The sequence below is a fragment of the Cyprinus carpio genome, chromosome A13 (genome assembly GCF_018340385.1).
Source record: "Cyprinus carpio isolate SPL01 chromosome A13, ASM1834038v1, whole genome shotgun sequence".
NCBI lineage: Eukaryota > Metazoa > Chordata > Actinopteri > Cypriniformes > Cyprinidae > Cyprinus > Cyprinus carpio.
Genome location: NC_056584.1, coordinates 20,626,742 through 20,642,038, shown reverse-complemented (window position 1 = coordinate 20,642,038; position 15,297 = coordinate 20,626,742). Strand labels below are relative to the sequence as shown.

The window sequence follows — 15,297 nt, the reverse complement described above, 5'->3', positions numbered from 1 at the left end:
CATTATGCTCACAACAAAGTTATTGTCACCCACATTTATTTATTTAAGAAGTAATTTTGAATATCTGCTTCATGTAATAAACGTCATGTTTGTCCCACAGGTGTGTGTGAGTGTGTCTGTCTGTGTGTGTGTTGTAAGAGGTTGTGTCTGGGTGTGTCGTGATTGCGGTAAATCGTGCTGGGTGGGGAGCTCTGCTTTGCTCAGTCTGTTATTTTCTTACTCACAAACACGTGCATTTCATGCACATATTAGGATTCGATCAGTCTGAGAAAAAAAAAAAAAAACAAGGGCGTTAGTTTCTTTCTTTATTTTATTGTCCAGTACTTTTCCTCTACTGTCTTAAGTTTTAAAGTTTTTTCTTTCTTTCTGATTTATCACAACTGATTGAAAGTTTGCTGGAATGTCAGATGCTATTTCTGTAACTCAACGTCTACAGAATTATGACTGCAGGGTGGTGGTTGATATCATTTAGATATTTATATTAATATCCAATAATAAACTTTATATATATATATATATATATATATATATATATATATCTATATATATATATATATATATATATATATATATATATATAAAATACATGTAAATAATATGTAAATTATATTTTATAATTAAAGGTATTAAAAACGATTTTCAAAAATCGTTTAAAACAAGTATGCAACTGGAAGAAGCCTGTTCTACAGTACACTTGCTGATCAATATGTTTTAATAAAATGCAGTCTTTCTCAATGTCTATGTGTATATTTTTATTATTACTTTGGGGAATATATGTTACATATATGTTGCCAAAAGATGGCAAGTAGGGATAGTTTGTGACTGCTGAAGGAAAATGTTATAATTGCTCCTAGGCTAGATTAGAGCACAGGGCGCAGCTTGTTCTGCCTGTCTTTATGGAAAAGCATGCTGAGTTTGTACATACAGTCAGGACTAGACTAATTTTTGTTGGTCACGGTCACATAATTGGAAATTCAGTTTTGGCACAGATATAATTTTCTCTCTATTTTTTATTTATTTTTTAAATTTCAACTAGAAAATGTTAGTCAGATCAAGTGTTGGTGTTGTTTTTTCTTATGTATGTGTGTATTTATTTAGAAGCAGCTATATTTTGTTGTCTTGCTTACATGTGGTTTGTAATGAAAACATTACACGACATGACTAAAACCAGCTTGCTTAGGGAACAGTATATTGCCATCTCTTGGTAGGTTAAGGATTTATGGCATTTGAGCTTGACAGGTGTTGGGGTTGTAGAGTTTGAGTGTGGCTCATGTAGATGTGGAATGTAATGGTCCTTTTCTAGGTTTTTATGGGTATAATCCAGTTTTTTCTCTGCAGGCATTATGTGGTGTTTTCCGCTGCACTGCACTCTTAGGATATTCTTACAGAATTGTGCCTGCGGGGAGTCTATTGGGCATTTGTCCCATCTGATGAATTCTTCTGTAGTGATGATGTTCCAATGCATTTTTTAATTATGTCCAAAAGCAATTCTAAAAACTGCTTTCATGGTCATGTTGACTATGCCTTTTAAAAAATATAATTATTTTTGTCTTAACTGCACTCCTTTAAAATATTAATGGGGGCTACATGCATAGCCTCTAGGCCTATGTTAAGACTGTGTCATAAGAATTAGGTAACTAGCCGTTAACCAAGGGGTAATCATTCTTATTTTTCAGATTCAACTTAACTAATCTATGATTTTATTTAACTGAATTAAAGACTTGCAATTACAGGATTGAGTTTAGAAAATGTCATATTAACACTCACACAATTCTCTGCACAATGCAGATATAATAGCCTAATAAAACTTATTAAATAGGATTTGCTTCAATGCTTCAGGCAAACTAGGTTATAGCAGCAAATCAAACAAGCATTAATTGATACATTTTTAAAAAATCAAAAGAAAGAAAAAAGGATTATGTTTTGTATATTCAAAAGAAAGTGAGGAAAGTAGACTATCAGCAAGTCTTTTTCCATTTAAAAAGAACCACACAAAAAGATATGGATGTTCCTCAGTATAGGAATTTTTAAATCCTGAATTTTAAGTATAAAATAAAATAGAATGGATTTTTTTTCTCCATAATTTTGAACTGAGTTTGTTTTGTTAATGTAGCCTGCTACATGGAGTAATTGAAAGAAAAGCGTCATAGAGCGTCGACGATTATTGTGTCATCAGCCTGCGCCCGAGTGCGAAGATGGCGTCGGTGGATTTAAGAGGTAGTTTCAGAGATTTCGCGAATTATTTTACAAATAGTTTTATTTTTTCTCAGCTTTATTTCTGTTAAATTCCTTTCGTCATCATATTGAAATGCTTTAAAGGAAATGTAAAACATCCTATCAGAATGTTGGCTTTGGCAGGCCAACGTAATCCCATTGCTCTTTAGCATTGTCGCTATAGTTTGTAGAAGTAGGCGAGCAGTATTATCTGCATTTCTACAGTGTTTTTATTTTAATTTATTATTTCAATCCCTGACGTAAATGTTCTCATTTGAATATGATTTTGTGTTTTGTGTTGGTCAGATAATTTGCTGGGCATCTCGTGGGTGGACAGTGGCTGGGTGCCCATCCTGAACCCCAGCAACGTGCTGGAGTATTTCTCCGAGAGGAGCAACCCCTTCTATGACCGAACCTGCAACAACGAGGTGGTGAAAATGCAGAGATTAACCCTGGATCACCTCAAGTAAGAACTGCAATATGCCATTAAAACTGTGTTATACATACATCAGATGTATACTTTATAGTCATGTCGGTTATGTTTTTGATATGCATGTATAATGCATGCATGTGTGTTTATTTTACTGTCACTACTGATTGATTTCCTTTTCGATTAAAATAGATAGAGCTGTGTTGTTTGTGTCTAAGTGTGTTTTCTGTGTGTATAGTCAGATGGTGGGTGTGGAATATATTTTGCTTCACGCACAGGAGCCGATTCTGTACATCATCAGAAAACAGCAGAGACAGTCACCAACACAAGGTGAGTTTTTGCACTGCTGTTCGGTTTCTGCTGCCTGTGTTGATGTATTTGCTTTTAATATTGTAATATAAGGATGTTTTTGGTTTGGTGTCTGTATTGTATTTTCAGATTATGCTTTTTTTGTATTAGTTGCAAGGTTGACTTGCAATCCAGGTCCAGTACAGTTTTAACGAAGTCAAGTGAAGTGACGTGACATACAGCCAAGTATGGTGACCCATACTCAGAATTTGTGCTCTGCATTTTAACCCATCCAAAGTGCACACACACAGCAGTGAACACACACACACCGTGAACACACACCTGGAGCAGTGGGCAGCCATTTATGCTGTCTGATACAGTTTCAAAGGGATAGTTTGATTGTTAGGGATAGTAATAATAATAAATGTTTTATATTCAAATTGTTTAGCTTCCTAAAACACTTGTGGGAATGTAATGTGGAATGAGACACTCACTAACACTAAAGAATTTTGAGTCCCCTGTAAAGTACAGGTTCAAGTCAATATGTAGATTTTTTATTATTCTGTTTAAGTTGGACACTGAAAAGGTTCAAGCTCTTAATTTTGCTCTCAAAGTGAACCAGAATGACAAAAAGGACAATGATGCAATTTCAAAACATTTTAAACAGAATGTTGTTGTAGTATATTTGCAAACTTTCTATACGAGGTTTGCTTGAAGACTGACTATGAATTTGAAAATTTAATAGATCAAATGCTTTTATCACTAATACGTCAAGTTGATGTCTGTGGCTGTTTTTGCTTATACTTTTACATCTTTGAGAGACTGAACTGCAAGAGAATTTTAGGTGACAAGTTGTTGTTTCAGGAATGATTACATTTAGTATTACGTAGTACCGTTATTATTGTTATTATTATTATTACAATATTATTTTTTTGAGTTCTGAAAGACCAGGAATGTTCTTTATCACAATAAATGGGATCCTTTTTGTTGCCTTTACATTCAGTATGCTGCCATTAAATTTCTTTGCAGAAAAACAAAATATGTCTGTTTCCCTTGCTGTACTTTTCCTGCAGTTATCCCTCTTGCTGACTACTATATCATAGCTGGAGTGGTGTATCAAGCGCCTGACCTGGGATCAGTCATCAGTTCTAGATTGGTGCGTTCTAACCCTAGAGCAATCTCTCTTACTCCTACCTCTATCAGTATGAGCATTAATATTTGGTTTGTTTTGATTTGTCCTAGCTCTCAGCGGTTCATGGGATTCAGTCTGCGTTTGATGAGGCAATGTCCTTCTGCAGGTACCACCCGTCCAAAGGGTACTGGTGGCACTTTAAAGACCAGGAGGAGAGAGGTGAGAACACACACACAGCAGCAGGAAGCATCTCTCAACAAGTACAACTGTACCCATCTAAAATTGTTTTGTTTTTGTTATTTATAGAAAGGGTAAAGCCTAAATCTAAGCGGAAAGAGGAGCCGAGTTCTTTGTTCCAAAGGCAGAGAGTTGACACGCTGCTACTGGACCTGCGCAATAAATTTCCCCCAACTTTCTATCAGGTATGACTAATATACACATGAAACATTTTAAACTGGTTTCTGAATGTTGTTCTTATTAGAGCAACATTTAAATTCTCATTTTATGTCTGTTTCAGCCCAAACCAGGAGAGAAGCCTGTCCCAGGTATGCAAATACTTAACTCCGTCTCATCACATGCTATAGCTTAAAATTTGTAAATAATAATTTGTAAATGATTAAACTCGTCTGTATATAGGCAAAACTCAGGAAAAAAAAAACCTATGAAATTTGTCAGATTTACTGTAGATGGTATGGATTATGCACAATGGACAATGCATTTGTGTACATACATGTCTTTAAATCATACTTGCGTTTAAAAAATAATTGAATGTAATTACATGTGTAATTCGTCTATTTGAAAAAGCAGCAAAATATAGTACTGTTTACATGTGGTTTGATTGAAGACTGACTATCCATTGGAAAATTTAGCAGAATAAATGCTTTCATCACTAATATAGAAGCAAAGAAAGCTAAAGCTTTGTTGGCATTAGAAATATCCTGCACTCAGTGCTTACGAGAAGTGATTTTTCTATATGTGTGTATATATATATATATATATATATATATATATATATATATATATATATATATATATATATATATATATATATATATATATATATAAATATAAATATAAACATAAGCTCTCACTCTCTGTCCATAGTGGAGGTAAAGAAAGAACCTGAAGTGCCAGTTGAGACAGTGAAGCCTCCAGAAGAGCGAGAAACAAAGCCTCCGGTCCCTCCTGGCCCTGCTCGGCCAGCCCCACAACCTACACCCAACAAACCACCGCCTGAGAAACGTGCACGCCTCCAGTGACACACACACTGGTCAGCCACAGACAACTGTACTGTTGCAGGACTTATGTGGACAGTTCTCTGCACCAGCTAACCAAGGGTGAACTGTTACGGTTATTGTACATAAATGCTTTTTCTTTATAATTTAATACTTTTTGTAATAAGGGAACAGAAATGTGTCTGTTTTTCATCATGTCATTTTCTATATTTCAGTGTTACTGAGTTGTAGTATTATGCAATTCTGTCACTCAAAGTAAAAATACAATTTTTCAAAACCTGTAGCGTTTTTTTTCTGATTAAAATGTTCATGTATATCCTTCGTGAGTGATTCAGTAACTACGTAATAACGTAGATTTGATTGCGTATGATAGTTTTCCGATAAAGATGAGATGCAACGCCCTCTTGTGTTCATATGGGTACGCGCATCTTTTGCGCTGCTGCATGAATGTGAACTGTATTTAGTGCACTAAAACAGATTCATAGCCAGCAATTTCGTTTTTTTTTCATATAACAGTGGCAATTAGCTCAACCCAAATACTGCCAGTCCTGAACTAGTTTATTCCAACTGGATGCGCAAAGTAATCATGCTTACAGTAAAATATATAACGGTACGATATATTCATATCTTTTTGAACATTTCCACAATATTTATTCGTGTACAATCAAACTGACTTAGATAATCTCGGGAGGCATTGGTTTATTTATTAAATAATGTATTTGGGTAAACAGGTTGCAAAAAAAAAAATCACAGTATCGCCCCAGATGTTTTTGTTCGTCGATGCTCGCGTGCGCCGCGCGGGGCGCTGCAAAATAACTCGCATCTCTAGCACGCGCAGCGCCACTCTCTGCACAAGCTGTACGCGAGCTGTCGAGGGCGCGCAGAGCACGATGGGACGGGAAGCGCAGCGCTGGAGGACCACAGAGAAGAAGATGGCTGCGACGGGGCTCGACGGGCCAGCGCAGTATCTCCTGCGCCGAGACGGCTAGAGAGGGGATAGGGGGCAAATATGGGGTCGCAGACCCTCCAGATCCTGCGGCAGGGCGTGTGGGCGTCGGTAACGGGAGGATGGTACTACGACCCCCACCAGAACACCTTCGTGAACGCGCTTCACCTTTACCTGTGGCTGCTGCTGCTCTGCCTCCCGTTCACGCTCTACATGGTGAGAGATGCAGCCGGCGGGTTTTCTTCTCTCCATCCTTCAGTCGTTATCAGCCTCTCTATCTCTATCTCTATCTGTCTGTTCTTTCCTCATTCTTCATCTGTCTCTCCATCCCCCTCTTTTCCTCTCTAGCTCCTCTCTCTGTTTCCAGTAACGTTACACACAGGCTGTATTTCTCTTCATCTCATGTTTCGTGGTCGTGGAAAACCTAGAAATATCAGGGAATTTTAGAATTGGGATTTCCAGATCTGAGAAGGTCAAGGAAATTTGTATGACGTGTGTGTTTTCTGGTTATGCTCAGCTCTGTGATATTTCATTGCTCATCCATTGTTTTACGTGAATGAAATTTCTGTAAATGTAGCATTTTTAAAATAGATTTTCCAGTGTTCGCAAACAATTGGAAAAGTCGTGGAAATGTGTTTTTCAAAAGGTGTGGAATCCTTCACAGCTCTGGGCTCTATTTGTTCAAAATGCTGTATTGGTTCTGTTCTGGCTCGATGAGTATTTGTTGTGGTTTTGACTTGGTTTTTGAGCAGAGCTGGGTATTTCAGACTTGCTGTCATGCGGTTTGGTCTGTGTTTAGTCTCTGTCTGCTTTAAAAGGATAGTTCAGCCAAATATGAATAATCTGTTATAATTTATGGAATAATTTGTGGAACACAAAAGAAGATATTTTAAAGAACGTTAATGAGCCAAACTGTTTGACTTCCCTTGTTTAGAAAAAAATACACAGGAGAAAGACACTTTAACATACATTAACACACTGCCTTAGAAGACACATTTTGGCTTTACAAAAGAACCTTTTAATGAATAGTTCATAAAACACAATTTTAATACTCTGAAAAAAAAAAAACAGTTTCCACTACAAAGAACCTTTATTTTAATATAAAGGTGGCATAGTTCCATAATTGTTTAGCTGAATTTTCAGCATCATTACTCCAGTCTTCAGTGTCACACGATCCTTCAGAAATCATTCTAATATGCTGATTTAGTTCTTATTATTATCAGTGTTGAAAATAGATCTGCTGACAATCTGCTGATTGTAGGATGTGGAAACCAGGATATATTTTTGTTAAGGATTCTGTGTTGGACATAAAGTTTGAAGAGCAGCATTTATTTGAAAATATATATTTTTACATTATAAATGCCTTTACTGTCACTTTTGGTCAAGTTTAATGTGTTTTTGCTCAATAAAACATTAATTGTTTAAAAAGAATCGTACGGACCCCAAACTTGCCAAAATGGCTTGTTTTCTACTAATTTAAAATCTCTTGCTGTTTCCTTCCAAATGTTAAAGGTTTTTCATGGAACCATAGTTGCCAATAATAATAAAAACACTTCCCACCATCCCACTGTGGCTTTGTTTATAACACATATCAGCTCATTTTTATTATGCTTTCAGCCACCAAAGTGTTAGTACTCTCAAGTTTGGAACAATTTACCATATTTATAATAATTCAACATATTTTATTCCAAAACCATTACAAAAAATGCTGGAAAAACTGTACGGATTCCATCTTTATCACAGCAGCTCTTGTGCTATCCTTCATCATGGTGAAATCCTTCACCATGTAACAATATACTCCTGTTTGCAGTCTATTTTTAAGAATATACTTGTAATAGACAATACAGTGTATTAATTTTAAAGCCATGCTCGTTCTGCGGGTGAGGTGTCAGAGCAGGTCTATGTTCATATTTAACTTCCTGCACAGATCCATCCATCTAGGTTCTGCTTGAGTACTCAGTTATCTTTCAACCACAGCTAAACAATATCATGTAAAGACACACAGTAGGTCTGCAATCACTGTATCACTGAGGTGATGTATGTGTTTTCTGTGAATGAATATTGATGAATGTGGGTCTGGGTGTGTGGAAAGGTGTTTAGGGCAGTATGGTGTTGGGTGGCTTTGCTAGAGACAGATGTCCATTCAGTGTCAGGCTGTTTTTAGCTTCTGTCTTCTGGTTGCGACTGAAATATTGTTGCCTCTTTTCATAACCCTGTAACTCTGTATAACAGGGTCCTATATTTGTGTATGATATTTATACAACAGAAGGATGTTAATAGGCTGGAATATGTGAGCATATCATACCCCAATGCTTTGGTTTGCTTTAATGTTAATATTTGAAATGCAGCAGGTTTTTTTTTTTTTTTTTTTTTAATTCTTTGATGGAAAATATTTGAAAATATTTGACACAAATGTTTAGAATCTGTGGTCGGTAAGGTTTGTCATGTTTTTTAAAGAAGGCTTTCTGGTCACCAATGCTGCATTTTATACAGTGAAAACCATAATATAGAGAATTTTGTTTTTACAAGTTTAAATAACTGCTTTCTGTTTTAATATATTTAAAAAATCTAATTCATTTCTGTAAGGGGAAAGCTGAATTTTCAGCAGCGGTTACTCTAGTCTTCAGTGTCATATGATCCCTCAAAAATCATTCTGATTTGCGGATTTGGTGCTGAAGAATTTATTCTTATTATCATTAATGCTGAAAAGTGTTACGCTGATTAATATTGTTGTGGAAGCCGTGATGTATTTTCTTTTTTTTAGGGTTATTTGATGGATACAAAGTAAAAAAAAACAGTGTTTATTTGAAATATCTTGAAATGTCTTTAATGTCATTACTATCAATTTAATGCGTTCTTTGCTGAATAAAAGTGTTATTTTCTTTAAACATAAATAATACATATTTGTTCAAAATCACAAAATTGTTTTTTTTTCAACTCATTTTAAATCTCTTGCTGTGTCTATCTTTTTCTCTAGGCCTTGCCCCCCACAATGGTGATTGTGGGTATCTACTGCGGGGTGATAGCAGGAATGTTTGCGCTGCTGAAGGCAGTGAATTATCGCCTGCACACTGCGCTGGATGAAGGGGAGGTGGTGGAGCTGCAGGCTAAAGGGAGCGAGGGACGGGACCAGGGGGCAGAGTGCCAACGTGAGGGTACCGGCACCCGGCAGGAAGACTCAAGCAGGCCTGGGTAAGAATCATGGTTTTCTCTTATAAGCCATAACAAAATGTAGAGTCACTGCACAGGTAATATTTTTTATTTTGTATAAACAGATTTGATTTAGCTTAGGAATGCACTGATTATGCTCAGACACAGGTTTGAATCGTCTCATATTCTGAATCATCTCAGAGTTTAAGTCTTCTCAGGAAACGTTCCGATTTGTCTCAGGAAGGTAATGATTTAGTTCAAAAAGAGCTTTTTAAATCATCTCATGTTTTGAATCTTCACAGGAAAGAATCTGATTCTGCTCAGAAAGGTTCTGGTTCAGCTCAATAAAGTTCTGATTAAAGGGACAGTGTTGTTGCTCAGCGGTAGGGATGTTTCTGAGAACTAATCTGCTGTCATGCTGGATCTGTTCATCACCCACTGAGACAGAAAAAGGGAGGAGGGAAATGGGTGAGTTAATCAGGAGAACTGAAATAGAGCCTCACAAACCAACATACACAGGCTGATGCTTTTGTTCATTCACGCAGAGGAGTCAGAAACAGTCTGCAAACTTTCAGAGGTGAGATAATTGCTAGGTTGCACATTTTCTACGAGAGCAAGCATTGCTGACAGAGTCAGAGCACATTAAACACTGTAACTCAAATCATGAATCAAGCATTTTAGCAAAGTTTTTTTTACAGACATCACCAACTTTTCATTTATTAGAAAAGAACACATGGCTTATTTTCTTGCATTCTTATCTATATGTTAAAGAGAAATGGAGAGTCTCTTAAATGTACTCACATCTGGAGGGGCATTCCTGGTTGTCCAGGTCTGTACACAGTCAGCATTAATTATGGAAATATATGATATTTCTGCTTCAGACCCTTGATATGAAGAGCTCATGTGTTCCTAATTGTTCCAGAGACACGCTCGTACTGTACATCCTGAATGAAATAAATGAACCATCTAGCTGTGGGATTACCATTCACCACAACATTTTATCCTTTTGGGGCCAAGCAAAATGGTATAATCTCCCAAAAAGTGAAGGGAGGAGGGGTGGATCTCTGTCTAATGGGTGGCAGACATTAGATAGAGAGACGCTAGAAATGATCTCTCTGTCGGCGCCTGAGCTGCTGTGCAAGTTTGATCATAAATGACATTGTTAACACTCTTGAACCCTCTGGGCTGTTCCTCTGTTAGTGTTGCTAGGTAACTAATCTTTTTTTTGTGTGTGTGTGTGTGCAGGGATCCAGGGGGTGGAATAGAGATGTCTGATTTTGCCCGGGAGGAGACCCCACCGGTCGACTGCAGTTCACGGAACTCTTACGTAGGAATGGACTCCAACCATCAGGTGTGTTTGTGTGTGTTTGCTTTTTTTTTGTGTGCATTGTGCATTGTTTTTTAACTTGAGGCACTTTATAACCTGATTTGATTAATTAACCAATTTTTTCCTAAAATGAGGTATAGTTCACAGAAATAGATGAGAGACTAGCTACAAATGGTACCATAAATTCTAATGTAAAACTAATACTTCTTTTCTTCACAATTAGACAAGACTGAAATAATTGTTTTGTGATTATGAAAAATAATTAAAGTCCCAGAGATAGTTACCTTGAATGTAAAAAATCTTATTTTCTAGAACATATGAAATGACTAATGAGAACATTTATTATAAATTGCATTGTGTTAATTTTAACCAGAGTTGGGATAATGTATTACTAAGTAATGAATTACTGTAATTGCTTTTCTCTTGAAAAAGAAAAGTAATTAAGTAAAAGTAATTTTATTGCAGTTACTTCTGATGTAAATGTAACATCAGAATTTAACATCTAATGTTAAAATGTATGTTTTTGATGTAATCTCCCTTTAAATATATCGGACAGTTCAAGAATAATTAATGCAATTTTATATAATTTATTTGAAAGCATTAAAAGAAACATTTAATGTCAATCCTTGTACTGTTAAACTAGTCGAGGCTGATATGAGATTTAGAAATTAGTATTTGCGATACTTTTTAAGAGAGAGAGTAATTAATACAGTAATCTAATTACACTGTTGTAATTAGTAGCTAGCAATTAATTACTTTGTTAGAGTAACTTACCCAACACTGATTGTAACATTAAATTTAATATCATTTTAGTATGATAATGAATATAAATAATAGGGATGCACCGGTTGACGGCCATAAATCGGAACCGGACGGTTTTTGCTTAAAATACGCGATCGGCAATCAGCCGGTTTTTGTTCTTTTTTCGGTCGATTTTTCCGGAAGTGCGCCCGAGTTAATAGGGTTGCATGTGTTGATTGGCTATAATTTGGTTTGTGTGGTTTTTTTTTGTTTTTTGTGCGAATTTTTTTTGGATGTAATCCAGCACTGGAAGTGCAGAGCTTCATGTCTGAGGCACAGATAGCAGGAAGTGAACAGCCGCTGGTGTACTGGCGCACAAATAAGAGCCCCTTTCCTGTGCGAGCTGAAGCTGCGCGAGCGTACTGTACCTGTACGCGCCCTACACAAGCGTACTGTACCTGTACGCGCCCTACACAAGTGTAGACCGTGAAGGGATGTTCAGCTCAACTTCTCGCGTGTTGGGTGAGAAACGAAACGGACTAAATGTGACAAAACTGAAATGCGTTTTTTTTTTTTTTTTTGTGAAGTAGAACTTGCATACACGTTTGAAGAGCCAGAAGTAAACGTCAGTTCTGTATAAGATGAAACCTTAAAATTACATTGACTTAATCTGATTTAAAATTCACCTGCTGTAGCACACTGAAAAAAAGTGTTTCATTCAATCCAATTAAAATTTTTTTTAGGGTAATGATTCACACTCTATTTTTTTTTAACTTAAATAGTTATTTATTTTTCATTGACTCCAGTAAAAAAATACAGTTGTGAATCATTACCCTATTTATTTATTTATTTATTTATTTTTTATTTAATTGGACGAATGAAACACTTTGCATCTTAGTTTTATGATTTTAACATTTTGAAATAATTTATTTATATAGCATACTTTTATTTAGTCTCACTGGTAAAGACCTTTTTTATTTAAAACCAAATTTAAAAACTAAAACAAATACTGAATGCTGATTAAGAAAAATCTTCTTGAATGTGAGTTGATTTGTGTTGTTTGCCTTTAATTTCACATGGTTACAGTAATCTTTTCATTTAAGGCCAGTTCTATGTAGTTTCAACCCAATTCAAAAACAAAAGCTAAATGCTGATGTCTGTACCATCTATGTTTGAATTGAATGTAGGCTACTTACTGTGCAGTCACTGCCGTTAATTTCAGATGGTTACGGTTATTGTTTTCAATAGCCTAAAGCCAGTTTGACCTATTAAATACCAAATTATGTTCTTTGTTTATGTATATTTTTCCTTCTTTCCTTGTTTGTTGCTTAAAGATGAAAAAAAAAAATCGGAAATCGGTATGGGAATCGGCCAGTTTTGCTTGTAAAAAATATATCGGAATCGCCATGAAAAATCATGATCGGTGCATCCCTAATAAATAATATTTTTTTATAAATATTATAATTATACAATGTTTATAAATATTCAACTATTTTATATATATATATATATATATATATATATATATATATATATATATATATATATTATGTATATATGTGTGTGTGTGTGTATATTATGTATATATATATATATATATATATATATATGTATATATATTTAAATATATTTCACATACCTATTATTATTTACTTTTTTGCATATACTGCACTGATTATGTGGTAACATTTGTGAATATTATTGTTATTAGCTATTGGTGTTATTAGCTAAATAAAGCTGTCCTGGTTTAGAGTCTTTGTTTGAGGGCAACCCTTCAGTCAGAATCTCTGTCTTTCTCTGAAGTTTAATTGGTGAAACCTCAGGGGTGTTATGTTCTGGCTTATAGTACTGCTTGTCCTGGCGGTCTGTGCGTGTTGGGTCAGAAACTGTTGGTTGAATCATGAAACCATAAGTTGAAAGTCATGTCAGTTGCTTATGTCATGTGATTAAATGACTGTGATGTGTTTTTGTGCAAGTCTGCTAGAATAGTAACATTGATGGGAAGTTAGATACGTCATGATCTCATGTAAATGACTCATCGGAGCTTGTTTCATTGATCTTGTCTGTCTCTCTTTCCCTACAGATAACATCCCATGGAGGCTCAGTCACAACCAAACGTGAGACATAGATTTTGTTTGTAATCTTCATATTTGGTAACAAAAAGAAGGAATAGTTAAGAAAGGAAAATTCTGTCATTATTTATTCACCTGCATTTAGACAAAATACTCATCTCAAGAATCTTCTGTTTGTTGATCACTCTTGATTAATTGTGTGTATATACAAGATGAGTCAAATAACCGCAGCAGGAACATTACAGGGTGTTCTCTAGTGTTCACTAGAAGTTGTATGACTTTTTTTGAGTTGTTAAAAAACTCAGAGGACACTGTGTTGTTGAACCAGGTTTACTGTAGCTATAAATAGAAGTGTTAAGGATCTAGGAGTTTTTCTGCAGACAGTAGCGATATGTCAGAAGACCTGCAGTACTGCGGACAAGAGCCAGGTCAGGGATGTGTTTGAATAAAGTTGCAAAGGTGAGCAGGAGAGAGAGAGTTAGAGAGAGGGCGGATGTGTTTGGTTAATGAATAAGTTATAAAACTTGACCTTCTGTTTCTCTCTCTCTGTTTGCAGGGGCAGGTGTTGGAAAGGCTACCGATGATATCAGTTTGACTTGCAGTCAGGACCAAGGTGTGAATCTAAATTACCATCAGCTATAATATAATGCAAAGCAAATTAGCCTCTAAAAACTCTAAAAGTTCACTACTGATCTCTCTTTAACAAAGTTCACACAAAAATAAAATTATTTACTCAACCTCATGTCATTCTAAATCTGTTGGAAGTTTTTTTGTTTATTTTTTTATGTAACATCTAGACCAGGGATCCTCAAATCTGGACCTTGAGATCCACTTACCAATCAATGTCTTTGGGATCATTACAAAATCACATGCAGGTGACTTTGATCAGGGTTGAAACTAAACTCTGCAGCGCATTGTACCTCCAGGGAAAGATTTGAGGAAGGGGGATCTAGACAGACACCGATGCATGTCAAATCTTTTCTTTTAGGATAGATTTAAAAGATATTACCATGAGGAATCAGTTTTTCCATTTACTTTCTAATGGCAATGAAAATGGGCAATTTGTGCCAATTTATTTTTTTTAAACTGGCTCACAAGGTGCTTTGGTGGTTTGGGAAAGTTTCTCAGAGTTACACATGCAATAAAACGTGTCTTCATGTCCTTAGCAGAACTGAGAATTGGTCGGTTAGGCTCGTATTCTTACTGACCACAGTTTTATTCAACTGTAAAGTGATTTCATTTCTCTAACATGAAAATGGATGTCTGTCTCTCCAAACCAAAAGTTTGTGATCAGTATAAAGCTTTTTTGTGAATAATGAGATGACACGTAGAGGTAATGTCAGCACTGCACACTGGCTTCAGCCTTTCTAAAGCACATAATCAAAAGACCTTATGGACAGTGTGGTGTTTGGATAGTGTGCTGAATGGATTCTTGGTTATGTAGGTCAAATGATTTTGGCAGATGACTGTATTGGTTCTTACCACTGCATTAGTGCTCGGCAAACTGTGTTTATTAGTGATGTACATGACTACATTTTGACTTGATCCTGATAAAAATTTAAACATGTTTTTGAATTCAAAAACTGCTAAATGGAGCAGAACGGTGTCTCAGGCTTGTTTTCAAATTTTGGACTGTAATGCTGGATCATCATTGATAAAGTGATTGAAAAGTGGCTGTTTGGTTGTTGATTAACTTTATCGTAAAACCTTCACTGCCTAACAATGCATGAACATTGCAGCGGAAAAAACTTAGCTCAGTACC

The 15,297-nt window shown here is 35.8% G+C and overlaps 2 protein-coding genes across 2 annotated transcripts in view; both read left to right on the top strand.

The window, feature by feature from the left end:
* Positions 1–2,110: 2,110 nt before the first annotated feature.
* Positions 2,111–5,576, top strand: LOC109056385 (mediator of RNA polymerase II transcription subunit 6-like). The gene is made up of 8 exons (XM_019073594.2): positions 2,111–2,217; positions 2,521–2,680; positions 2,883–2,974; positions 4,006–4,088; positions 4,175–4,283; positions 4,371–4,486; positions 4,582–4,609; positions 5,169–5,576. Exons 1-8 carry the CDS (start codon positions 2,196–2,198, stop codon positions 5,321–5,323), a joined length of 765 nt encoding a protein of 254 aa, XP_018929139.1. The 5' UTR covers positions 2,111–2,195; the 3' UTR covers positions 5,324–5,576.
* A 231-nt stretch (positions 5,577–5,807) lies between these two features.
* Positions 5,808–15,297, top strand: part of LOC109083712 (pecanex-like protein 1) — a 39,389-nt gene continuing 29,899 nt past the window's right edge. Inside the window, 5 exon segments of the mRNA XM_042769281.1 lie at positions 5,808–6,461; positions 9,223–9,437; positions 10,641–10,746; positions 13,547–13,580; positions 14,092–14,148. Of these exon segments, the coding sequence (XP_042625215.1) occupies positions 6,309–6,461; positions 9,223–9,437; positions 10,641–10,746; positions 13,547–13,580; positions 14,092–14,148 (565 nt within the window). The 5' untranslated portion in view covers positions 5,808–6,308.

Coding starts and splice junctions, on each gene's coding strand:
- LOC109056385 (XM_019073594.2), top strand. CDS start 2,196: ATGGCGTCGGTGGATTTAAGAG. Junction 2,218..2,520: donor GGCGTCGGTGGATTTAAGAG/GTAGTTTCAGAG, acceptor TGTGTTGGTCAG/ATAATTTGCTGGGCATCTCG. Junction 4,284..4,370: donor TAAAGACCAGGAGGAGAGAG/GTGAGAACACAC, acceptor TGTTATTTATAG/AAAGGGTAAAGCCTAAATCT.